The sequence below is a fragment of the Amphiura filiformis genome, chromosome 2 (assembly GCF_039555335.1).
Source record: "Amphiura filiformis chromosome 2, Afil_fr2py, whole genome shotgun sequence".
In the NCBI taxonomy this organism is placed as follows: Eukaryota; Metazoa; Echinodermata; class Ophiuroidea; order Amphilepidida; family Amphiuridae; genus Amphiura; species Amphiura filiformis.
Genome location: NC_092629.1, coordinates 4,616,458 through 4,643,597, shown reverse-complemented (window position 1 = coordinate 4,643,597; position 27,140 = coordinate 4,616,458). Strand labels below are relative to the sequence as shown.

Sequence of the window (27,140 nt, the reverse complement as noted above, 5' to 3'; positions counted from 1 at the left end):
GAACAATACAATAAAACAATATTATTGATATTCTTGAGTTATTTTAACAAGTTGTTACATTCACTATTACATTCCCTTAAATTATTTCCCCTTCTCCCCTTCGTTCTCTTTCCTTCTTCTTTACATTCTTCAATTTCTTCCCTTTCTCTCATTCCTTCCCCCTTCCATTAAATTACTTTCCAATTACTTCCCCTTTATGTTCCTAAGTTTCCATTCTTTCTCTTTCCGTCTTCTTCATATTCTTCAATTTCTTCTCCTTTGTCTAATTCCTTCCCCCTTACATTACACTCACTTTAATTACTTCCCCTCAAATCACTTCCTTAAATTCCCTGTCCTTCTTCATATTTTTCAATTTCTTCCCCTTTCTTACACTCCTTCCCCCCAGGGGCGTAGCCAAACCTCTTTGCCAGGGTGGGCAAGGCTCCAAAAGTTTCCCCCAATTTAATAAATAAATAGAGCGAAGCGACAACTGGCGTGGGGTCCAGGGGCCCGCTTTAGGGCCCTTGGTGGGGGTCCAGGGGGCGAAGCCCTCGGAAGCTCATGGGTTTTGGGCATTTTTATACCATGAGGAGAAGCCTCCTTGCATACATTTGTAACGTTTTTATGTGAAAATTTTGCCATGGAAAAATGTAGTTTTGTTTTTAGAATTATCTGAAAGGAAACAAAATTGAATTTACGATGTAAGAACAATACAATAAAACAATATTATTGATATTCTTGAGTTATTTTAACAAGTTGTTACATTCACTATTACATTCCCTTAAATTATTTTCCCCTTCTCCCCTTCGTTCTCTTTCCTTCTTCTTTACATTCTTCAATTTCTTCCCCTTTCTCTCATTCCTTCCCCTTCCATTAAATTACTTTCCAATTACTTCCCTTTATGTTCCTAAGTTTCCATTCTTTCTCTTTCCGTCTTCTTCATATTCTTCAATTTCTTCTCCTTTGTCTAATTCCTTCCCCCCTTACATTACACTCACTTTAATTACTTCCCCTCAAATCACTTCCTTAAATTCCCTGTCCTTCTTCATATTTTTCAATTTCTTCCCCTTTCTTACACTCCTTCCCCCTGTGCATGAATTGCTTCCCCACAATAAACATGCAAGTTGTTTTTTCCCTCTTTCGTTCCCCTTCCCTATTCCTTCCCTCATCCCTCTTAGGCTTCCCTTTTTTTTTCATTTCCCTCTTTTTTATTTATTCAGGTTTCCTCTCTGTTGCTTTTCCTTCCCTCTTGACCCTTTCTTTCCCCATTCCCTTTTTCTTTTTTCCTTCTTTCCTTTCTTTTTCTCTTCTTCCCTTTCTTTTCCCCTTCTTTTCCCTTCTTTCCTTTTTTTTCTTTCCCCTTTCCTTTCTTTTTTTCCTTCTCGCTCCAAAATTTCCCCCAGATTTTTCCAGGGTGGGCGAGCCGCCCACCCTGCCCACCCCTAGCTACGCCACTGCTTCCCCCTGTGCATGAATTGCTTCCCCACAATAAACATGCAAGTTACATGCAAGTTGTTTTTCCCTCTTTCGTTCCCCTTTCCCTATTCCTTCCCTCATCCCTCTTAGGCTTCCCTTTTGTTTTTTCATTTCCCTCTTTTTTTTATTTATTCAGGTTTCCTCTCTGTTGCTTTTCCTTCCCTCTTGACCCTTTCTTTCCCCATTCCCTTTTTCTTTTTTCCTTCTTTCCTTTCTTTTCTCTTCTTCCCTTTCTTTTCCCCTTCTTTTTCCCTTCTTTCCTTTTTTCTTTCCCCTTTCCTTTCTCTTTTTTTCCCTTCTCGCTCCAAAATTTCCCCCAGATTTTTCCAGGGTGGGCGAGCCGCCCACCCTGCCCACCCCTAGCTACGCCACTGGATGATGATGCCAAGATCTTTGAGCGTGCATTGCTTGGCCAGGGTCCAGAGGCCAGGGTCTGTTCAGGGCCGTTCGATCAGGACCGTTTGGTAAAATGAAATACCGCCATCACTTGTGTTTCGCACTTTCGTAATTTAAAAGGTGAGGGCGCTATTACATTTTGGAAGTCGCAGAATTCAGCAGAGTCACTCAATAAAGCATGTACAGTGGAGTTTTGCGTGTGCTCGGTCATGCAGTAAGTAAACATACACCCACTTTTCCACTGACCTTGGGCTTATCTGCTGTTGCTCGATTATCACACTCATTCTGTAACATGGTAAGTGAGAATGCTTCCTAAAATTTGGTATTTCTTTTTTGTAAAAAAATAGTTTACGATCTAAAAACTTGAACTTCATTCAGCTTCAGTTCAGTTCATATATTGGCTGAACTAGGAGTATTAAAATTGATAGATGACTTTTGAAGGCTTGTGCCTTGTACAGACGGTGCTTTTACAATGTCTTCCTGTATTAAAGGAGTTCCAATCAATAATAGTTCTTGGAAAGAAAGATTGGTTGTGACTGCTTAGACGTGTTTGGTGTTGTAAAAAACTCTTTGAATTGTTGCGACGAGAGGGACGGGTTACTGGTGTCAGGTAGTGATCACTGGGGATGTCCTCCTCGTTGTTGGTAATCTTGTACATGAGGGTCAATCTGGCTGCTCTTCTTCTGTCCTCTAGTGATTGCCACCCTAGATCTTGCAGGAGGTTCGTCACTGTGCCTTTGGTGCGCTCGTAGTTTGATTTCACAAACCGGGCTGCGTTGCGCTGGACCCTTTCGATTTTGGTCTTGTGATTTTTCTGGTGTGGATCCCACACTGTGCACGCGTATTCTACATGTGGTCTTACGAGGCTGAAATAAGCTGTTTCTTTGAGTTTCTGTGGACAGGAATACAGGTTGCGGCTTATGACTCCCTGCATACGACGAGCTTTGGATGTTGCGTGTCCAATATGTGAATTCCAGCCCAAGTCATCTTGGAGGTGGACGCCAAGATAAGGATGAGACTTCACCACCGCAAGTGTTTGGTTGCACAACTTGTAGTCTTGATGTTTAGGGCTACGGGAGTTGGTGACATGCATTACATAACATTCAACATGTTCAATCAGGTTAAGTCATTGCAGAATTCAGTCACATGGTCAGCGTTTGTTTACATTTTTTTATTCAGTGAAATAACACGAAAAATAAAAAAATAAAAATATTCGTATGGTTCCGAGATAAATAAAATATTCGGACTCCGAATATTCAGTCCCAGAACAAAATATTAATTTCTGTTCTGACATGATCGTGTTCTGGGTCTGAACTAGTCCGAGGTGCTCTTGACAATAACACTCCGATCGCCAGGCAATCTACATTTGTACGTTTAGCCAGTGGGACAACGCAACCGCTACGTGAACGAGCTAGGTCTGAACTAGCTCGAGATACTCGCTCATGCGCTAAACATGCTAAATACAGGTTTACATATAATTATTACTATCTTACATTATCTTGCTGTATTTCATGATTTCAGCTAGCCCGAACATGTAGTTGTTCCTTCCTCACCACAGCCTAGGGCCATGATAGGGACAGGCATAAAAATTTCAAATTAATTGAACTCAGAAACAATTTGACACCAAAACCAATCTTCTACTGTACAAATGAAGTTATGACGAAATTACTATCAGAACATTGGGCTATTTTCTCCATTTTCTCTGATAAGACTTACCATATAGGAGTGCATGGGGGGACTTGATAATTTTTTGTTTTCACTTTAATTTAATCTAATTTTTGTTGAATATTATGTACGGTATGTTATCATTTTCAACACATCTGGTCGCATGTCAGAAGGTGGTCCATTTTGCGTTACAGGCCAAAATCTTACCAAAAAATGATTTTTGGATATTTTGGAGGTTTTGACCCTGTTTATTAATCAACATGACTTTTGAAGAAAAAAATATGTTTCGCTTTTTGCAAACGGACAGTTTCCGCCTAATTAATGTACAGGATTCAATGTAAATTTGAAACTTTAAATGCATTTTTCTCCTTTTTGACTATTATCAGAGCAATTTACATTGCACATCATTGAAATTGAGTGTTTGGAATATTTTGTATCAGAATATGTTCCAAATATGATTGTGAACATCATGGAGTCAATAAATGACTCTTTCAATAAAAGGCGTCTTGTATACAGGGTGCGTAAAAAGTACGTAAAATTAATTAATTATTTTTTTTAATTTTTAAGGACAACTTGTTAACACTTCAACCTACTCAATTTTGAATGCAAATTTTGAATTTGTCAGCAAATTTCACCACAGAAAATGTATACTTTTAGCATAGTAGGGTGACTAATAAGCGTGATATGGCAAAATGCTGTTTCTTCAAATTCGATGTTAGAAAACAATAGAATACATAAGGAATTACAAGTGCATTCCATGAAAATGAGCGTACCACTTTACAAGTAGGCTACTGATACTGAAAATGTTTAAATGTGTCAGAACAATACTCTGATGTGTTACTCCCAATTAAATTCTTAAAACAGCTCCTTATTATGTATTGTTTAAAAAGATATTCATTGCAAAACATGTCTGGGTATGACAAAAAACAATATTCCCATTCACTCAGCACACTCAACCTCCTCCTGACCCACCTGCTCCTGACCCACCTGCTCCTCCACCCCTGCAATTTCAAATGTAAACTGCTGCCATTTTTTTTGTTTAAACTTCTGTTTCATTGACATTTTCCACAATTTTTACCCCATCCTTCAGCTTTAAAATGAGACCTCATCTAGCTCAATAGGTCAAGGAGTTGTTGCAGTATAACATTTGTCATTCCGCCCCATTTAGAAAAATGTAACACCTCCACCTTTTTAGGGTACGGTACGAACTTGCGACATGCGACCATCTGTGAAATTTTGTATGAAAATTCAAATTTTAAGGTGGTAAAAAGTGATTTTTGTGCTAATTTTTCGGCCATTTTGGGCCCATTTTAGGCAAAAACAATGATTTTTCCCAAGCTATAACAAAAAAGTGCTTTCTCCCAGCAAATAAGTAAACTGGAATTGTTATGTGTAAAGGATGAAAGTTTTTGTCAAACCATGTTTCCCTTTTGTCAGAAGATGAATTTTGGGTCAAAATAGAATTTTTTCCCAAAAATGCCCCTTTTTGACCCCTTTTTTGACCAAAACGGTGATTTTCACCAAGGCATATCTCACAGAAAAAAATATTCTGCTTCCTAAAGCATTGAATCTGTTGTCAATGCAAACTAGAGCATCTGTCAAAGTAAGCTGAATGCGATCTGTACTTATAACATTCCGATCGCTTTTGATCACCTATTATCGGCGAATTTGCTTGAAAACATGTGAGTTCATGTTGTGTAAATATAATTTATAGCATGGTAGGACACAAATGACATTACGATGCAATATAATGCATTTTGAATGCGCAGCAGATCTATACATTTTGTAGAAATAAGGCTGTCCGCTTTTTGGTAGAATTGGCTCGTGTCTGGTCTGAACTGTTTCCATATGAAATCTTGATGGCAAATTGGATAAAAGAAGCACATGGTTCTACTTGACAGCTTTTTAATCCCTATTCATGTTACGGTACGTGAATCACGCTATTGTGGACCATCCTTCTGATAGGCTACTTGTGTGTTTGGACTAGGCGTAACAGTCTTTTGTCTACCTCTCTGTTTGTAAACAGATGAGGAGGTCAAAATTGTCATCCTCGCCGAATAGGAAAGACAGCGTAATATAGTACGGCACTATTAAATTCGGACTAACTTATGATACTCACAAGGTTCTTACATTGAATTTTCTTCCATGATTTCAAATTTCAACTCGAGGATTTTCAATAATTTGTAAAACTGCACTCAATACTCATGACATGCATTCATAATTCCAGTAACTGTAACAGTATCCATTTGTTTGGTAAATTTTCTTGAAATATTGATAAATTGACGAATTTGTAATTAAGCCCTGGGCGTCACCATTTTAGAAAATTTATTTATTTAATTTATAACATTCGGCCGAAGCCAGGCTAATCCCAATAGTGCTCAGAGGCTACTAAATTTAATCCTGCGAGGACGAGCATGGATCGGCAACCAAAGTCACATGTGGCGCCGCAGGGAATTGAACCCAGGCCACAGTGGTGAGAAGCGAGTGAGAAGACCACTACACTAACCCGCCTCCAGATTGGCACCGTAGTACTGATCAGACTTACTCTATGTCGCTCCATGGGTCAGATGAGGTCAAATTAGTAAAACCTATCGTATGGGCATGAAACTTTGTGGGTACAGTCAACATTTATGGAAGTCATTTTGACAGGTCACCATGTGTTGTTGCAGGTTCATAAATACTAAAAAGGAATGGGGAAAGCAGGAGGTCGCCTTGTTATTATTTCCTTGGCATTGCTGCCTAATTGTTTGTTTTTGATTTGGGTGTCAAGCAAAACCATTGGTTGATCAGTAGGACAATACTCTTAATTTAGATAAAAGCATTTTAAATCATGGCGAATTCTTTAGGAGAAAATGTATGGTATGACCCATTTTTTATAGATTGAATTTAATGTGTTTCATTGTTTGAACAGAAACTGGTTGTGTGAATTCAATGAACAGACAAATTATATCATTGTGTGCACCAAGTCTTCAAATTTACTATGGCCAATGAAGATTTACGCAAAATGGTCACTTTTATTGTTAGACAAAAGAATCCATAATGTAATTCAAATCTGGGTCAGTTGGGCCCATAGTTCTTTGATGATTTTGAGAGAATCACAAATATTGGATTGTCTTATGAAGCTGGGTATACTGAGTCAGTTTTAAAACGGACTGTAAATATCAGAATTGAACAAACATTTAATTTAGTTAGTAATTTCTTAATTTTTATCAAATAAATTAATGTTATATTTTTTAGACATCCTACTAGAAAATATTTTGAACAGAATATATCTAATAATGAAATCTATAACCAGTTAAATGTGCTATTCTATTTGACATCCATACACCCCTAGATGGTAAACATACCTTATTATATCTCACACAGGGGGTGTAGAATTCAAATACTAATAACCCATTGTATTCACCCCATTTATAATTCACACTCCCTGTGTGTGGAAGATTAAGGTCATGTCTTCCATAGGGGTATATGGATTTCAACTGGAATATCACAATGAATCAGCTTTTTACCATCAACCCACATGACTAATTATTATAATCAGATATAAATGTCCTTTTCTGATATGTGTCCTTTTTTTTAAATCAGAAAAGGACATTGTCCTTTTCTTATAATTTGCTTGTAATGTGCACTACATGTACATTGCATAGTGTGTGTATATTTTGTGATTTATGTAAGTTATAATTAAATTAAGTTAATTTGTAATCATATTTCCTTTTTTTCCTGTCGCATTAATTATCATCTCACTCTTGTGTGTGTACAGTGATGCGAACGCTGTGATTTTGGCCACCGAAATAGATTATTTTGCCATGCAAAGTTTAGAAAATCATGGCACCACTTTCCTAATTCAGGGATATGAAGAATCACAGCCTCAATTTGGCTAGGGGTGTGTGGTGCTTTGCACCAAACTTTGAAAAAGTTTATGAGAACTGAGTTTTGGGCACTTACACTTCCCACAATGCATTTCTTCCATTTCAATTTTCTGTATGTACCGACTTGCTTTCTAGTGCAACATGCGTCGATAGTGACAAAAGCAGGGTCTTATAGGCAGGATTTGAAAGTTTGGGTGTGTAAATTAAAAAAAATGGGTGTGTAGATTTAAGATTTGTGTACAAATTATAGGCCATGTTGGCAAAAACTTGGTGTGTATTTACAAATTTGGGTGTGTACATGTAAAACACTCCCTACACGGCTGGCTGCTAAAGCCCTTGGAGAAAAGTTACCTCATTGAACAGAGTACATCAAGATCTTGCAAAATATGTTTTCTTTCTTGACTATCGACCCATGTTTAGCCAGTCTATTCTCGACCTGAAAACATGGAATCTGTACAAAAAGTAATACTATAGTCCCGAGTCTCATTTGATGTAGGGAGGTGATGCATCATGTTGCAAAGGATTCTGGGAAGGGTAAGATATCTTCTCCGAGTAAAATTCAATCCAAAGGCTGCCTTGTGTATTTTTGTAATTTTAATATAATTGTTTAAAAAAAGGCTATTCCAGTTGAAATCCCTACACCCCATATGGAAGATATGACCTTAATCTACCACACAGTGAGTGTGAACTTCAAACAGGGTTACCTGAATGGGTGATTCCATTTGAAATCTACACCCCCTGTTTGGGAGATTAAGGTCATGTTTTCCATAGGGGGGTGTATGATATTAACTGGAATAACCCAATGCCCAGACTCATAGTGTGTGAGTCACACTGGTCATTGGTCAGTAGTGTCACCATGGACAGTACTCCTTGGGACAACACAGTCATCAAAAGCCATTTGATAATGGTCACTGGTCACTACTAGTGGTCAGTACAATCCTAGAGGACAGTCAAACACTCCCAAATAGAACACAGGGAGTGTCATCTGGAGCCATAATGGCTACCTTTTTGTACGATCTGCTGAGGGCGTCTTTCCAGCAATTGTACGACATTATCATCAGCATGATGTATCTGACATATTTTAACATGGAATCTATTCTTGGTTTGCAGGCTGAAGGCGGTCCGTCTAACCCGGAGAAAGCCGGGAGTATCTACGAGTTCACAGTGAAGGATATCGATGGTAACAGTGTTAGTCTAGACAAATACAAGTAAGTTGGCCAAAGCAGGGCTGCAAATTTGATGAATAGTAATGCTCGCAATGATTCTCCTAAATTTAGTTTGAGAGAAATTTCACCCCTGTGAAGGCTCAATGGAATGTGGTCGTCTACAATTCATGTAGAGTTGTAAACAATATTAGTAGGGATGACCATCATAATTTCATGTTGCCCCTATTGCTACAAAAGATTGTTTTCTGGAAAGAACTCATCAACAAAAGTATTTTGGTGGTTAAATGGTCAAAATCGGTCAAAAACTTTTCAATTATGAATTTTCAAAGTTTCCCATTCTGACCGGTCATTGAACGAAATAAATTGACAAAGTCTAAATATAGCAATGTGAGCAAAATTGGTATAAGGTCATTTTCACGGTAAAGGCATGTAACTTTGGATTTTTAACATTTTGATTCTTAGTGTTCTAATAAAGCCACAGAATTCCATGATTTTTGGCCACATAAGTCATCTAGTTAGCAGCTACCTTGGGTAGCATAATCAGCTTTGGGAGTTACTGCGCTCAGTTTTAGCAGGCTTAAATGTACTTAATATTGCCATTTTGAAAAACTATAAAAACAGTAACATTTTTGTAAAACCCTGTGTTTTCTTCAGTTAGTTCATGGATAATTTTTCTTATCCTGAAAGTACAGTCATATGTTCAGTAAACACTGCCACATTAGATTTAATTGTGAACAGCCCTGTATTTTTGAGAACCGGACTTCGATATTTGTCGTTTCGGAGGCTTCATTTTCCGTTAACAATTGTTAACAAACTTTGTGGGTGTAGCTTTGGTTCATAATTCTTGGTTATTTCTTCACTTCTTCTTCATAACAGTTGTTATCTTAACTTGAAATGGGTAACAAAAATTAGTCGATTTGCAAGCTTTTAAATTTTTATAAAATCTTGACTTCAAAGAGCCGCTTTTTCCGTTAACTTTTTGAAGCCTCCAAACAAACTGTTCAGCAAGCTTGTGCAAATATAAATAAAAGAGCTCATCAAATCTATTTATCAAAATGTAGCAAAGTAGATCCTCAAGTCACATGTTTTTAAATCGTGGAGATATATATCACCGTTTGAAAATGGGACCCAATACAAACTTTCCGTTAACAATTGAAGCCTCCGAAACAAATGAAGCCTCCGAAACAACAAGAAGATTAATTATCATCTATGCATATCTAAATTGGTGTGTTTCATACTGATATCTGCATTGTAATTATTACTTGATATGTGCAGAATGTCATAAATTTAAAAAAAAATTTGACATTATGGTTAATGTTTGAAAAATATACTGATATCCAAAAAGCCTGTTTCGAGGCTTCACATGCAAAAAACACCATACTTAACAACTGGGTGAAAAAATTAACATGTGATAAATCTACAATATCTGCTGCATAGAATCATTGATTCAATATACACAAGAAAATAACAGCTTAGATGATCCCAACACTGTTGTTTTCAAAAAAACTACTTCTGCAATGTTTAACAATTGTTAACATGAAGAAAACAAAACAAAAAAAATGACTTGCTGTGATAATTTAATTTTTGTCACAACTGAAATTCAATACTTAGAAGCAAAGCATGAAAATTGGTAATTGTGATATTTTTTACCTATTTTTTATGTCAACTTGTAGTGGTTAGCCAAATATTTTACTTTTATGATCACCTGTGTTGTTAACTGAAGCCTCCGAAACACAAATCGCTTGAATTGCCAATTCTAAAAAATAACTCCAATTTCTGTGAAACTTGGCTGGGAGGTTCCTTTCATCAAGTAGTATTTATACATGAAATTAGACATTCAAATTATTTTAGGAACCCAATTAAAACTTAAAAAATATGTTTAAGGTTTGGAAATTTCCATTGTAAATGACACTTGATGTTAAAAATTTTCAAAACTGCAATTACAAACATAGCAAAACATGGTATAAAATTTAACTTATATCTGTTGACTTACTTTGGAATGGGATTTCACATGTATTCCAGCTTTCATGTCATAATTTTCTGAGGTTATGTAAAATACATTTTTTCTTAGATTTTAACCAAAATGTTATGGAAATGTCAAATTTTTATTAGAAATCAAAAGGTTTAAGCCTTGAAACATTATTTTACTGGAATTTAAGTTGCTTCTATGCATGATTTCAGTAAACAGAAACATATTTAAGTGGTTTGAAATTTTGACCCAAAAAATCAAAAGTTACACCCTTTACTGTGAAAATGACCATAAGCATATATTTACCTTTTTATATTTCTTTATTTTAATATATATATGTGACATGATCAAGGGGAATGAGTCACATGTCGACCCTGGCCAAAAATGAGTTTTACACATGTTTCTAACAAGGACATTTAGAGCTTTCAGAAACTGAAAACCCCATGTTGATACAACGATTCTTTGCGAAGTTATGTCAATTTATCAAGCGCTGAAAACAATATAAAACAAAAGAATTTTAACACTTTCTTTGCTAATATCTCAAAATCAATATTAGCGACATCCGACTCATTCCTCTTGATCGTGTCACATATGCAAACATGAAACAAGCATATATTGTGAAAGTATCAAAGGGGTTTCTTATGAAATGGCACTTTACTAGTCAATAGCATTAAGTATTTCTTCAAACCGAGGCATGAAATCATGCTTTTAGAAAACATTTGCCAAAAATCATCTATAATGGCCAAAGTGGCACAAAATCTAAAGTCCAGGTGAACTTTTTTTCCACAACAATATACACTACACATAAGAAAAATACTAATGTACTACAAGGGATTTTCAACATAGGAATCCAAACAATCAAGTACCAACATGCACAGCTTTGTCCTGATATTACTTCTGGGGTTTTACAAAATGTTTAACCTCTATTGTGATTGGCAGCAGCATAAGGTATCTCTTTGATAGCTGATAATGCCCAGCCATTCAGCAAGTGGCTAATAACTGACCTTGATAGGCTTGAATGAATACTGTCATGTGCTACAAAACCATCACACTCCAGGGCCTGGTCACTCCATATGCTACAGGGAGCACAATACTTTAACAATGGAGTGAAAGACTCATTATTGATTAGGCGCGTACATGTAGTTTAAAAGTACAGCTCCTGTGCGTGTTTAGCAGCAAGTCAGTGCAGATGGTATAAATATAAGAAAATGTTTAGGGTTGAAATCAGGTGAAAAATACATCAAATGAGCACGAAACTTCACATTTGTGTTCAGAAAGGTGTCTTCTTAGCATGATTCGAAAGGAATATGGAAATTCCAAAGGGAAGCTGGTGATTTAATTTTTAACTCGAGATCTACTTGTTCAATATTTTAACCTTTGTACAGAGGGTATGATAGAGGTATTACTGGCAACTCTGCCAAATTTCAGCTAAGTAGGCCACGTTTTTCACCTGAAATTATTGACATGAATATTTTGTGCCATTCTTGAGCAGTGCTGAACTCAGCCACTGGCAATTAACCGCACTGTGGTCAGTGTGGTGATGGACCAATTTTGATTCGCACTTACAGGAAAATTAAATAAGTTACCGGTATGTTGCTGTAATTTGCAAGATAGTTACAAAATATAATTGGCATTAACTTCCCCAATTTTTACAGAAAAATATTGAAAAATAAAACAATGAGATCAATTTAGAAATGTCTGTGCAAGCAGTGCACTGCACAGTTGAGCTCCCTGCATGTCTATGGGAGTGTTCTAATCAAGTTGATGGTTCATTGGTCATCCCTAATATTAGAGCTATGTAGCCAATCAGAAAAGATGTTAGAAAAATATGTACACATATACAGCCAATCAGAATAGATGTTAGAAACAGGGTCAGCCGGTCAGACATCTTGAAATTAGTTTCTCAAAAGCTACTTTGTTCAACCTATCAATGATAAAAATTATTAATTTAGTTGACATTTTTGTTTCAATTTGGAAAAATTACAGATTGTGCCTTGCCTACTTATTTCTGACTCAGATGTGCATGATGGATAAAAGTAAAATGTATACAGCGAGGGTTCCCTAACTGTGGGTTGTGACCCTTTTGGGGGTTGTGTGTTATTGGAAAAGGAGTACCTAGTAAACCCCTTTCAAAATAAAATCATAAAGCTGGCATTAAAAATGTAAACATCAAAGAAAATGTAACAACCCCAACTATAAATCACATATAGTTGCATTTGTGTTATCAAAATTTGCTTGCGCTATCTGCAATTTAATTACCAATAGCCAGTATTTGAAAATGTTAAATTTTAGCTGCATCTTTTTTATAAGTAAAAATGGCAAATTATGTGCAATTTGATTGTGTTTGTAAAGTTTAGTAAGAGAACTCAAACTTTGCTCTCACCCATCCTCTACCCCTGGACATCTGTGGGTATATGCCACTCTCACCCATCCTCTACCCCTGGACATCTGTGGGTATATGCCACTCTCACCCATCCTCTACCCCTGGACATCTGTGGGTATATGCCACTCTCACCCATCCTCTACCCCTGGACATCTGTGGGTATATGCCACTCTCACCCATCCTCTACCCCTGGACATCTGTGGGTATATGCCACTCTCAGTCACCCATCCTCTACCCCTGGACATCTGTGGGTATATGCCACTCTCACCCATCCTCTACCCCTGGACATCTGTGGGTATATGCCACTCTCACCCATCCTCTACCCCTGGACATCTGTGGGTATATGCCACTCTCACCCATCCTCTACCCCTGGACATCTGTGGGTATATGCCACTCTCACCCATCCTCTACCCCTGGACATCTGCGGGTATATGCCACTTGTGGGTTGTGATAGATAAATCGGGCAAAAATTGGGTCAACTAAAAAACAGCTTCGGAACCCCTGATATACACATTTGCATGTCTATATTAGACGTCAGAATTTTAGTTCACAGTACTTTTTTCCTCCCATATTAAATCGACACCAGGGGCTTTGTATGTCTAGTAGTGAATGTTGCGTCGGAATGAGGTTTGACCCAAAAGAACTACACCCAACTCGTAAAATGCACGCTACTTACGCAGAGAAGGGTCTACGCATTCTGGGCTTTCCTTGTAACCAATTCGGAAAGCAGGTGAGTCTATAGGGTACGTAGCATGAGGGCGCTTTGTGGACATTTGTAGACATTTTGACAGGAATATTAAAAAATTTACAGAAAGCCATCAATTGACGACTTTAGTAACACCTTTATTTATTTACCATTATCATATAATTACTGTTTGGTTGATTTGGATGAGTACCATTCATGTCCTAAAAATTCCTTTTATAAATTTATTTAAAATACATCGATATCAAAATGATGCACTTGTCGGCTGCTGCCTCTTTTTCTCAATAGCTAGGAATAGATACCAGACTCGTCTCATCAAGTGCAGGTCACTTCAAATCATCCCTAAAGGTCCGTTCATACTACCACCGCATTTGCGATGCGTTGCTTGCGATGCCGATATATCGATTACTTTTTGCCGCAACTCAACGCAATTCATCGCATTTCCAGGTTAAAATGTATTTAACTTTATTGCGATATCGCAATGCAGTAGATGCGGTGCGACAACGCACCGCATCGCAAAGCAACGCATCGCAAATGCGGTGGTAGTATGAACGGACCTTAAGTCACATGGTTATGGATACATAGATCATTCCTACATGTAAACCATATGACTTGAAGTGACCTCCACATGAGATGAGTGTAGTATTTATTCCTAGCTATGTAAAAAAAAGACACATAGCAGCCGAAAGAGTTAGGATATTATTTTTCAATGTGTCAATGTCATCAGGCTGCAATATTATCAGTGTTTTTGAGATAAAATCGAAAGCAAAATTCTGTCAAAATGTCTGAACCATCAAAGCAAACTCTTGCAACGCTATAAACAACACTAACAAACACTTAACATGTTATTGTTTTCTCTCTCTCTCTCTACCCACTCAGGGGCCACGTTTGCTTAATAGTAAACGTTGCGTCAAAATGAGGCATGACCAAGAAAAACTACACTCAGCTAGTACAAATGCACGCTAAGTACGCTGAGTCCCAGGGACTTCGTATCCTTGGGTTTCCCTGTAATCAGTTCGCTAGTCAGGTAAGGTGACCTGTGTGATATGTGTCCATCTTGCCGCTTATCTCTACTTGCACTGATGCTTCTTACCATCACAAAGAATAGAATTGGGCTATTCCAGTTGAAATCCATACACCCACTGTGGGAGACATGATCTTGATCACCTACATAGGGAGTGTGGATTTCAAATGGAGTCACCCATGCAGTGTCGTCTGCTCCAAAATAGGTTATTCCAGTTGAAATTCATACACCCCCTATGGAATACAGGATCTTGTAAGATTAAAATCTCCTACATAGGGAGTGTGGATTTCAAATCACCCATGCAGTGTCGTCTGCTCCACAATGGTTACTCCAGTTGAAATTCATACACCCACTATAGAAGACATGACCTTAATCTCCTACATAGGGAGTGTGGATTTCAAATGGAGTCACCCATTCAGTGTTGTCTGCTCCAAAATGGGCTATTCCAGTTGAAATCCATACACCCCTATAGAAGACATGACCTTAATCTTCCACAGAGTGAGTGTGAATTTCAAGTGGGATTACCTGAATGGATGACTCCATTTCAAATCTATACCCCCTCTGTGGAAGACTAAGGTCATATCTTCTACAGGGGGTGTATGAATTTCAACTTGAATAGCCCATTAGATCTGATCACTCATAAATCATGCAATTATTAGGCATCGCAATTGATTTTGAGTTTACCGTTTCCCACCCGCATCCAAAATTAAGAAACCAATCGTTCAAAAATAAAGAAAACAATAAGTAATTAATAATTAAAAGTTACCCAAGTGTGCCTTTTGTCAAATCTGAAACAGTAAACTAAGAATTACTTGTGAAGGGCCTTATTTGCATACCTTGTAAGTTACCAAAAGAATATATGTGATATATGATCTGGTCCATGGGGGCCAAAGGAGGCATTTTTGGAAATTGAGTTACCGTAATTACTACATTATACATACAATAGCCTATCATTTACTGAAAACACCAAAGGTCTAGCATATTTTTACCTTTATCTCAGTTTCAAATTTGCAGCCTTTGGCCCCCATGGACCAGATCATGTCACATATGCCATTTTTCATCATGATGTAGCCAAATGAGGCTACAGCAAGAAAACTATACTTAGCTTTAGAAAGTACAAATGCAAGCTACATGTGCGTACATGTGTAGTCCCATGGACTTTGTATCTTTGTTTATAGATCTATGTCCATCTTGTGGCTTGTAACTATCTATAGTTTGCACTGATGTCTCTCACTCACCATCACCAATATGCAGTGAAATGTTGTAGTCACCTCACTCACACATTGTGCTATTATTGGCATATTTGTTACTGTCCACCACAAATGAGCCCAGATCAAAGTTGGCCCTTCACAAAGTTGAGATTTTTACAGATTTAGATAGATCATACCTAAGCTTCAAAATGACATTTCAACCAACCTTGTACGATATCCTGAAATGAAGTTAGGTTTCTTCTAATTTTGCCTTACAACAGAACGCAACACTGAGAAAGCTGCACTTTAAGTTTTCAAAATTCTATTATGTTTGTTGAAACCAGTTCCTTAAAATGTCAATTTTTAACTTATTTTTAATACAGTTGTGTCACTTTGCAGAGTGTGTTATGAAATTTTTCAAATCTGTTAAAATCCAATTTTTCTCAAAATGTGAAATATTTAAATATTTTGCACTGTAGCTCAAAATCACATTTTCCAACTTCTGGCCTCATTTGTGGTGGATGGTCACATTTTGGCCTCATTTGTGGTGGATGGTCACATTTTTAAAGGAAAATAAGCAATTAGATATTGTGGGTAGACCTGAGATGTCCTCACTTGACGTCACATCAATGTGCACATCGTTTAACAAACATTGTTATTGCTGCATTTGAATTACAATGTGCGCATTGGCATTACGACATCTCAGGTCTCCCCGTAAACCTTTTTTTTTTTTTTTTTTTTGTGAAAAGGGGAATTTTTTACTGACATCGCCTCTTAGATAATAAGCTTTTGTAAATGTTTGTTTATGTATGACCCAAAGGAATAGCAACTTTTGTTGAATTCATATGTTGAAAAAAGTCTTAAATTAATAGCCAAAAAAGAGCATTAACACAGCATAAAATTATGATTTCTTACTTGCAAATGTTGCTTCAAAATGACACAACACCAAGAAAAACTATTGGCTTAATACCCAGCCAGGGCTGCAGCTGGCTGAGTCCCAGGGTGCAGTGAGATGAGGCAGGTGTCCATTTCCTGAGTGTTCATATCCATGTCATGATTCATGTCAGAACATAGGTACCATGTCCTTCATATCAAGGGTTTCCATCATTTTTTTCATGTAATCAATTAGCAGGAATCTTATCATACCACACATGACAGGTGCAGTGTGTAAATTAGAACCTGTCTGCACATCTGAGGCAGGCTACTTTGACTTCAGATACTATGTGCTATTTTCTAAACCAGCCCAACTTCTAGTTTTGTACCACTTGCCAAAATACCAGGACAAATTGGCCATATTTGTGATGTTTATATTCCATTTGGAAGATTAAGGTCATGTCCAGTTCTATAGGGGGTGTATGGATTTACATTTACTCAACTGTCAGATAGCTTTTGATTTTGGCACGAACATTTTACGCAAGACAAAGAAAAGTGCCTCCCTAGTGTTGATTGCAAATTACATCAGTCATTTTGATGTATTATAACCATCCCATACGCCTTGTACTGTACATTACATTACATTGTATTGCATTGCATTGGTTTGGTTCACCCCATATATCGCAGCCAAGAACTGCTCTGGCGGAGCTTCCTCACCAATTCACAGACTCAGTTTCCCCCAATTCTGGGGGAAGGTCAGACAACAAAATTTACCTTGAAGTCTTACAGTCATCAACTGAGGGCGTCAGTCTATATTATGCCAACCTTATAATTGATGTGATTATTTATTTCAGGAGCCAGGCACTGATGCTGAAATCAAGGAATTTGCTTCAGGATATGGAGTACAATTTGACATGTTCAGCAAGATAGATGTGAATGGCAACACCACAGCCCCGTTGTATCAATACCTCAAGAACAAACAAAAGGGATTTTTGGGAAAGTAAGTTTTGGTTGTTGTTGTTAATTTGATATGCTGGTAATCTAACATATTTGTTCCATTAACCGCCCAGGGTGCTTAACGAAAGGCCCAAAATATTCATTTATCATCATCAGTGTGTCCTATGTTTCATACTACGATTCAGATTTGCTTGAGCAGTTAATAAACTAATAGTAATAGAGTTGTAAATTCACTGGGTGGGCGCTGATAGGAGAATGGGTGTTTAATGGAACGAATACGGTAAAAGTCTAAAAGAATTTATGAGCAGGTAAATGTTAGTTTGTTTATTTAAAACTTGATATGCTGGTGTAGCCCCTTTGTAAGTATTTGATTGTTTTGTTTGTTGTATTTGATATTGTTGTTACCCCCCCCCCAATACTGACAAATGCCCAATAACTTTAGTAAACCAGCCCTTTAGTTTTTTATTGACTAAGGCAAAAAAAATTGTTGTGTTGCCCTCAAGAGGAAAAAAATGGGAAGGTTGGGTCGGTCGGTCAAGTTAAAAAAATCCCCACAAATATTAAATAATGCTTCTTCATTAGAGGGCAACACAACATTTTTTTTCCTAATTTTTATACAGGCTTGTAAGTTTTCCTACAATTGTAGGATTTCAGGCATTCTGATGAGGTAATTTCCTGCAATTGGTTCACAAATGAGAAACACAGGTTTTGACCAATGGACTATAATTCCAGTTGAAATCCATACACCCCCTCATTGCCTTAAGGGGTACTACACCCCTGGCCAATTTGGTGCCTATTTTTGCATTTTTCTCAAAATTATAGCGCATTGGTGAAAAGTAAAATATGTATATTATAGGGGCAAAAATTACAACTACTGCACTGAAAATTCAGCATCTTAAGACAAGTAGTTATTGATTTATTGATCAAATATTAGTTTTCCCTCATTTTTGACTGTAACTCCACAACTGTTGTCTGTGCTGAAATAAAATTTCCAGTGCAGTAGTTATACTTAGTTGCAGTCCTTGCCCCTATAATATACATATCTTACTTGTCACCAATGCGCTATAATTTTTGAGAAAAATGCAAAAATAGGCACAAAATTGGCCAGGGGTGTAGTACCCCTTAATCTTCCACACAGATATTGTGAATTTCAAATGGGATTACCTGAATAGGTGACTACAACTCTTGGTGGGAGATTCAGATCATGTCTTGATTGTCTTCCATAGGGAGTGTGTGGATTTCAACTAGAATAGCCCAATTTGTTGAGCAAAATCAAAATTTATTTTCAGTTTTCATTTCATGTGTCATTTTGTCCCGGTTACTGAAGGGTCATTAATCCAAAAACCCAATAACTTACGCCCAATAAACTAATCTTTACCATAAGCCTAAACTTCACCCTAACCTGTAACCTAATCCTAATCGTATCCCAAACCCTAACTTTTACACTATCCCTAACCTCTAATACTAACCTAAAATATCCTAAACCCTAATTTGAACCCCTTACAGACTATTCATGTAGCTTTATTTTACTGTTTGCCATTGGACTAGTGATATGAACATTAGTTTGCTCACAACAATGAAATACAAAGAAAGTTGAATACTTGGCTATCTCAAAATCAAAATAACATTATTAGCAACATTCAGCTTGATCACATAATGGATATAAAATGATAAGTTTTTATTGCCAGTACTAAAAAGTGACTGCTAGTATGGACAGATTCACCACAAATTTTTGAATGTGGCATCGCATAATATTAATAATAATTACAAAAATTAATTTTATATTAATATTATGTGAAAAACTGAATTTAATATTAATATTATGTAAAAAACTGAATTTATGCATGACATCCAATGGGATTGGATAATGAGTTAATTATTAATCATAATATTTTGTTTATGTTTTTTATGCTTACAGTGCAATTAAATGGAACTTTACCAAGGTAAGTGAAAAAAAGGCATCCATTTATAACGTAATTGAAGGATTTATTTGCAAAACATGATAAACATCATTATTATTTATATCAGGCTTTTGAGGGCTTCAATAAGTATTGGTTCAGTGGAAAAGATAGCTCTTGATTTTTAAAGAAAATATCACAAAACTTGGCTGACCAAGACCTGGAGATGTGGCTAGCTATACTGACCATGGCATTAGCAGATGCTCTTAAGGTTAGCAACTATTTTAAACTTGCCATTTAGTAGTTCGCAGCATCTTGCGAATGGTAGTGAGCTTTTGCAAAAATTGCATTGATCATTTCATAGCGAGTGTCAGGCGGTGGATGACATGATCGAGCCGGCAACTCGTGAAACCGCCCGGCCGTATGGCATTTTCCATATACTCGGTTAGTTTTGTGGGGTTCATTATCGAACCCCAACGGTTTTAGCCTGTATTTATATTATTTATCAACATAGGCCTATTTGTTTGTGATATTTCAAGCGTTTTAAAATGTCAAAATAAGCCCATTCAATTACACGGTTGACGATGAAAATTTACTGAATTTAGGGAATGCACGTCATACACCACCTGGCGAGTGTGTAGAAGAATTCAAATATTATATTACAGATATACTTTTATAGGTTCTGTGGTTCTTGAGTTATGTTTTAAAGAGGGCTGAAACAACAACACTTTTGTAAAATGTACATAACTCATTAACAACAATAAATCAAGCAAGTTTTCAAAGTATAGACGAATCCAACGAGCCAAGTCATGGTCAGGATTTGGTCGGCCATGACGGGTCCCCGCATGCACCAAACTGGTGTAGTGACTGCCCAATTGGGTGGATTAAAGCCGCTTAAAATTCGATGTTAGATTCTTTTGTGTTGTACACTGTCATAATTCTTTTGTCTACGAGTAACACAGGTGATAGAATGCAGTTTAAAATACCCTCCAAGGCCGCATCATTTCACATTTTAGGTGAGATGGAGCCGACGGGGACCCAACTTTGGCAGCCATTGAGGTGCAGGAATGCGTGCAATTGGATTCGTGTATATGATTTGTAGAATGAACTTTTGCAAAACATCAAAGTGTTATTTTTCAATAATATATTGATTTAGACAATGAAAATCGATCTGTGACACCTTGGTAGCTAGCTGTCTTATTTGCAGCTGCTGAGTGGTCACAGGTATACAGTGTAACTCCACACGACGGAAACACAGTACATGGCGGGTGATACATTCCTGTAAAGAAATATATTTTATCCTTACATTGTTACAAAAATGCATTTTGTTTTGTATTCATTTTACTTTAATCTAATTTGTTTAATGCTGAATAAAAGCATTCATGTACTTATTTTTGTTTTCCTTTTGCAGTTCTTAGTGAACAAACAAGGCATCCCTGTAAAGAGATACAGCCCTACAACTGCTCCACTTGTAAGTATACAATATCAGATCTAACCAAAGGCAACATTCAATTTCTAGTTTTCTAGGTTTCATCATAATACTATACATGTAGGTATTTTAAATAATTCTTGGATAAATACTCGGAATGCTTGTGAATCCATGATAAACACATGCGCATCGCATATACCAGATTGCATGCACACAAATGACACTGCATACACACTTGGTATGCTACATGAATGCAACAGGTACATTCAACATTGGCCAAAAAAATACTTGAAACACCTATGATAGTTCAGTCATTCATACCATATGTAATAGTCATGATTGTACGAGCAGAGAGAGAATATGAGAGAGAAAGTGGATAAGAAAGCAATGGAATTAGAGATTGAGAGTGAGAAACTACAAGGTCACAAATGAGAGAGAGAGAGACTGGAAATAAACTGACAATATGTGACATGATCTGGTCCATGGGGGCCAAAAGTGGCATATTTGAAACTGAGATAGAGGTAAAAATGTGGACAATCAAATACATAAGAAGGTAGGCATCAAAAACGTCATAACTTTAGAACCAAGTATGCTAGACCTTTGGTGTTTTCAGTAAATGAAAGACTATTTTATGTGTAATGTAATAATTTTCAATTTTCAAAAATGCCTCCTTTGGCCCCCATGGACCAGATCGTGTCACATATGTGAGATACCTTAATGCAGTCACGTTAGCTCGAGAGGTTGCAGGTTCAAACCCTGGCAGTTGTTTAGAACACTCTCATGGAGAAATTGAGTTAGCTTGAAATTCCCCTAAAACATTATGTACATGTACTATTTTTGTCATATTTTGTCCCAATTTTAGCATCTATACCATACCTTTATTTTGTTGACAGGACTGTGTTAAAGATATTGAAGCTGAATTTGGCAAAAGTAAAATGTAAAAACAATGGCAGGCGAGTTGGATGTAAATTTCGAAAAACATTCTCAGCTTTGAACCAGGACTTGCCTCTAGAGTCTATAGAGCCTTATAGTAGCAGAAAGAAGTGATGATAATGCTGTTTGCACCAGTCAGGCTTGGACCAGACATGCAGTAGAATCTCAATCATGCTCATCTCTCAGTACACAGTTCTATACCCCAATATGCTTGTATACTCATAGAGTGACCTTTGAATGTCTTGGTTACCCAAACTCATACTCCACAACTTGAGGTCAAATGTTGAGCCATGGTTATCAAATGGAGGTTATTGAACTCTGCCATTGCAAATGAGGCTGTTTTGGTTCACAGTATCCTTACTATGTCTCTGATTGACTCAATACATGATACAGCCCTCATTGTAACCAATCAAAATGGGTTCCCAGAATGAGGTATTTTCATTATGGAACGTTCCAAAATCGGGCAACTGCTTGAGCACATGTTACAATATTGCTTTCATGTGCACACCAGCTAAAGGCATTGATGCAGATCAAGCCAGGAAGCTGCTATAGCTGGCCATGGTGTTCAACTTTGGGCCATGGAAAAATAGTTGAACATTTGGTTAGGGTTGCATGTCGCTCAAAAAGTAAGGGTTGGTTGGTTGCGAAAATATGTATTTTATAAAACAAACTGAAATCACTGAAATGGCTTGAAGTGCTGTACAGACATTGTAATGATGTGAAACAGCTATAAGGAGCCACACAATTACCTGTGGCATACCGAGGCTAAGCCAGGGGGCGGGCAAAATTTCCAAATTGTCCCATTCACCCGTGGAAATTGTGGCCTAAATCCTAGCCAAAGGAAGATGCATATTACAACTGTGGTCAGTTTTTATCACCTCATCCTCCCATTGGTACACTTCTGAAAATTACTCATTTCAGAGCTTTAAAGTTAAACACACTAAGATCACCTTAAATTATGTTAAATACAGTCCATGTTTTGGAAATCAAACAAACATGAAAATTGATTGTGTGACATGCAATAAACTATCTGGAAATTGAATGTCACAAGAACCTTGAATGGACATTATTTCCTGCAATAGGAAGTTTGACAGATTTATTGCGTTTGTTTTTGTATGGGTTCGGATTGGTGACTTTTTTTGCTCCCAGAGGCCTCTAAAAATTTCGCTTTTGAAGTGAGTGTTAGAAAAATAAAGAAGCCAAAAACTGATTACAACCGAGTTTCTTTTGACGTCAATGGCTAATATAGGCTGCATCAAAATGATTAGTACCCATATCTTATAGTGATTATGGACAACACTGCCACATGAAAATGCAACATAGGAGCTACCTTATCTATAGATGACATTGTATATGGTCAAAAAACTATCAATCCTGGTCATCAAGAGGAGGCAATGTTGTACATATTTATCATAAGCATGGTTGACAATCACCAAAAACTGATGGGTACCAATCATTTTGATACAGCCTGTATATCCATAGGCTTACACATAAAACATGGCACAAGTCAAATTTGCGAAGTAAATGTGGTATAAAGTCAATTTCTATTTTATGTTTGGTTACAGGATACAGTAAAGGATGTAGAAGCTGAACTAGCAAAATAAACATATCAACACAAATAACCATGTCTGATGAGTGGAGGGAAGGTGTCACCATGGCTACCGTAACCATGCAAAAACCCCTGCACTTCTGTCAATTCTACCATTCCGTATTGTGAGATACTCTTGAGAAAGCAACTTATAATTCAATATCTCCGGGAGAAGATGAAACTTTAACCTCTTCTTTAATTAAAAGACTAAAAAACTTTGCCGCTGACATCTTGAGAGCCTTTGTCGCTGATGTCTTGAGAGCTTTCAGCAGCTCTGTGATGTGTGGCCATGACCTGGAATGAACACTACTCTGATAGTCTCCGAGTTTGCAAAACTGCAGTTTGAGGCTTTTTGACTTCGTGTAACGTTTTCTGGTGCCAAAGTGGGAGAAAATAGTGTTTTATTTGAAATGGGACGTTCTAGTTGAAATCCATACACCCCCTGTAGAAGGCATGGCCTTAATCTTCCTCACAGTGAATGTGAATTTCATATGAGGTTACCTGAATGGGTGACTCCATTTGAAATTCACACTCCCCTTTGTGGGAGGTTAATCTCATGTCTTCCACGGGGGTGTATGGATTTCAACTGGAATAACTTGTCCCAGCCAGGTTGAAGGTGGATGGGCAGTAGCTATAAATAAAGACAAGTTTGACCAAAAAGTTCAACAAATTCAATATTTTCATCAAAATAGCCTGTAGCTTTACAGGCTCATCAAGTTTTACATACCTTTCATATCATAAAGATTCACCTATAAATAACACATATGTGGCTGCTCCCTTGACGTAACTGGAATTTTAGACACGAGTGCTCTCCAGTAAAAAAATCCCACCAGCAAACAAGGGCACAGACCCTTAATTCTTGCTGGGATTTTTAGAGGAGAGAGTACCAGTAAGCTAATCTGTACGGTCATTATTCATTATTTACATTACAGCTATGCCATATGGATCTATACTTCCCTAAACTCATCAGAAATGTTTCATGTTAGTGCATGGAATAAGGTTGTATCTGCAATGACTGCAGTATATCTTGCCATTATACGGTATAAGAAAAACAAATTATTTCATTTTTACAACAAAATTATCTGGCCACTTTCCTGAACCCATATTTATTTGACAATTTATCAAAAAAAAACCCAAAACAAGATTTCAGGAACATTATCTCTTGTGACCCCGTTCCAAGAGCAAAATGTTTATATTATTCACAAAACACCAATAGTTTATAATTGTAGTCATTGCTGCTACAACCTTAAATCCACTGCTGATCCTGTTCAAAATCATGTTCCATCTTTCTCTAAATGATCTCCAACACCGTAAGTAAGTTTAGGGATACCAGCGGTTCCATCTGGTTCCGTTCGGTTGCCATTGTTTAGAACAATATCAACCGGAAGGACATACGCTGACAGCTTGTAATCTCATCTGTGTAAAACACTGAAACCATACATACAAAATGCACAAGCCAGGATAATAAACTGAGACTAATACCGTAAATGTCCGCCTAATGGCGCTATGGGCTCCCTTGACATTACTGGAATTTTAGACACAAACTAAAAGTGCCTTCCCATAAAAATCTCACTAGCAAATAAGGGCACATACCCTTAATTCTTGTTGGGATATTTAGAGGGGGTAGCTCTCTATTTGTACATGAAATTTACCCTAAGGCATGGGAGCCCAGGTGCGCCATTAGGTGAACGTTAACGGTATCAAGTATAAATAATCTCAGCTGGAATATGACTTTGAACATGATGAAATAACATAAGGTTTAATGGATGGGGTCATGCTCCACCTTACATTGAATAGACTATATTGTCATGTAAAGTGGACATTTTCACCTTGCACCAATTGGGCTATTCCATTTGAAATTCATACCCCCTGTAGAAGATGATCAGCCATCATTTCCAGTCGATCTGCATGGTCAATCCAGGCGGAAAGGGCTGCACATTCATCTTGAAACTGTGAACTATGTTAAAGTGATGACATCCAGTCAGATTTTACACAATTTGTCCCTATCAGGGAAAGTTTGTTGGAATTTCACAATCTTCCATAACTTTTCTACTGTTTTGGATGAAAATAATTCGATCTGGCTGGCTAAAACTATGGAAACTGTTTAATTGTATTGGAGGGGGTGTGACTTTCAAATGGAGTAGCCCATATCAAGCAGTTTAGTTAATGTTGTAAAATGTGACATTGGGCTGTTCCAGTTGAAATCCATACAACCCCTATAGAAGACATGACCTTAGTCTCCAACACAGGGAGTGTGAATTTCAAATAGAGTTACCCATTCAGGTAACCCCATTTGAAATTCACACCCCCTGTGTGGGGATTAAGGTCATGTCTTCCATAGGGGGTGTATGGATTTCAACTGGAATAGCCTATTATTCTATACTGTGCACAAAGGGTATCCTGACACTTAAAAACATGTACCAGGGATGTAAGTAACCCTGAAGAGAAAATACGGAAAAAAACGTGTAAATTCGGGCTAAAAAGCCCAAAATGGGCTGAAAATAAAAGAAATTGCGTAAATCTGGACTACAAAAATTACAGAATTCTGTAAAAATACAGAAAACTTACATCCCTGAAGTACGTTCTTGATGACACTAAAACTAAAATGGCAAAATTAAGTGGTCAATAGAGAATTTTGAGACCTTAATCGGTACGATCAGTACAATACTTCTTTATTCCTCCAACATATACGCATTTGAATGACAAGAGATAGTTTCAAAAGTTGCAAATTTTGATTATTTTTTCCTCCTTCAAAGCAATTCCTACAGACTATTGTGCCACCCTGTATTCATAACCTGTGTGCTTTGAGGGAACAATCGATGTAAATTTTGACACTTTTGAGAAGCTTTCTTTTTTCATTCAAATAGCTTTAAGTTAGGGAAATATTTGTATATTTATATCGATATATCCAATGGCTGCTGTGTGAAGTGTTTTATATGTGACGTGTCATGTCAAAAGGAGACACTTTTGGGCAGGTTATGAATTTTGAGGTTTTTACAGATCTTAAATATAGAGATATTTTGCTCCACAACGCCGTTTTCCTCCATAAAAATCGGACATTCCTAAGCGAAGATTATTGAGTTTGGAAGTTATGGTATTATAAAATTGGAAATTGAGATATCGGCCTTTAAAAATATTATTGACAATGTTGAGAGTAGGAATTAGCTTGAAAAATGTCTCAAAAAATACAAGATGCCAGTTATATTCCGGTCTGAAACTATCAGACAATATTTTTAACATTAATAACATCACAAATTAGCAACAAACCCAAATTGTGAAAAAATAACCCACCGGCAGATTTTTGACTATTTCTCCATTTACGATCCTGCCCAAAAGTGTCTCCTTTTGACATGACACGTCACATTTTATGTAAAGATACCTTGTTTATGGCTATTTATTACATATGGCAGCAATTAATGCTGGTGCACTTTGTTTTCAGTGTAAGGATACTTTGTGTGTACAGTATATAAATAGACCCATGCACTAAATAAACTTATTCACACTTTTATTTTGCTCAAATTTGTGAAAAAAAAATAACGAAGGTAAAAAAATGCTACTTGTTAAGTAATAGTACTTAAAAATATATAAGCTAAGTTGAGAATGGGCTCAAAACATATCACTATCAACATTCTCATCCAAGTC

General features: G+C 37.0%; 1 protein-coding gene across 1 annotated transcript; it reads left to right on the top strand.

Annotated features, from left to right (window-relative positions):
- Window positions 1–1,989: 1,989 nt before the first annotated feature.
- On the top strand, window positions 1,990–25,914 carry LOC140145797 (glutathione peroxidase-like). The gene is made up of 7 exons (XM_072167475.1): window positions 1,990–2,146; window positions 8,496–8,593; window positions 14,486–14,633; window positions 17,548–17,693; window positions 19,569–19,593; window positions 20,960–21,019; window positions 23,476–25,914. The coding sequence occupies exons 1-7, from the start codon at window positions 2,030–2,032 to the stop codon at window positions 23,512–23,514; spliced, it is 633 nt and encodes a 210-aa protein (XP_072023576.1). The 5' UTR covers window positions 1,990–2,029; the 3' UTR covers window positions 23,515–25,914.
- Window positions 25,915–27,140: the final 1,226 nt, after the last annotated feature.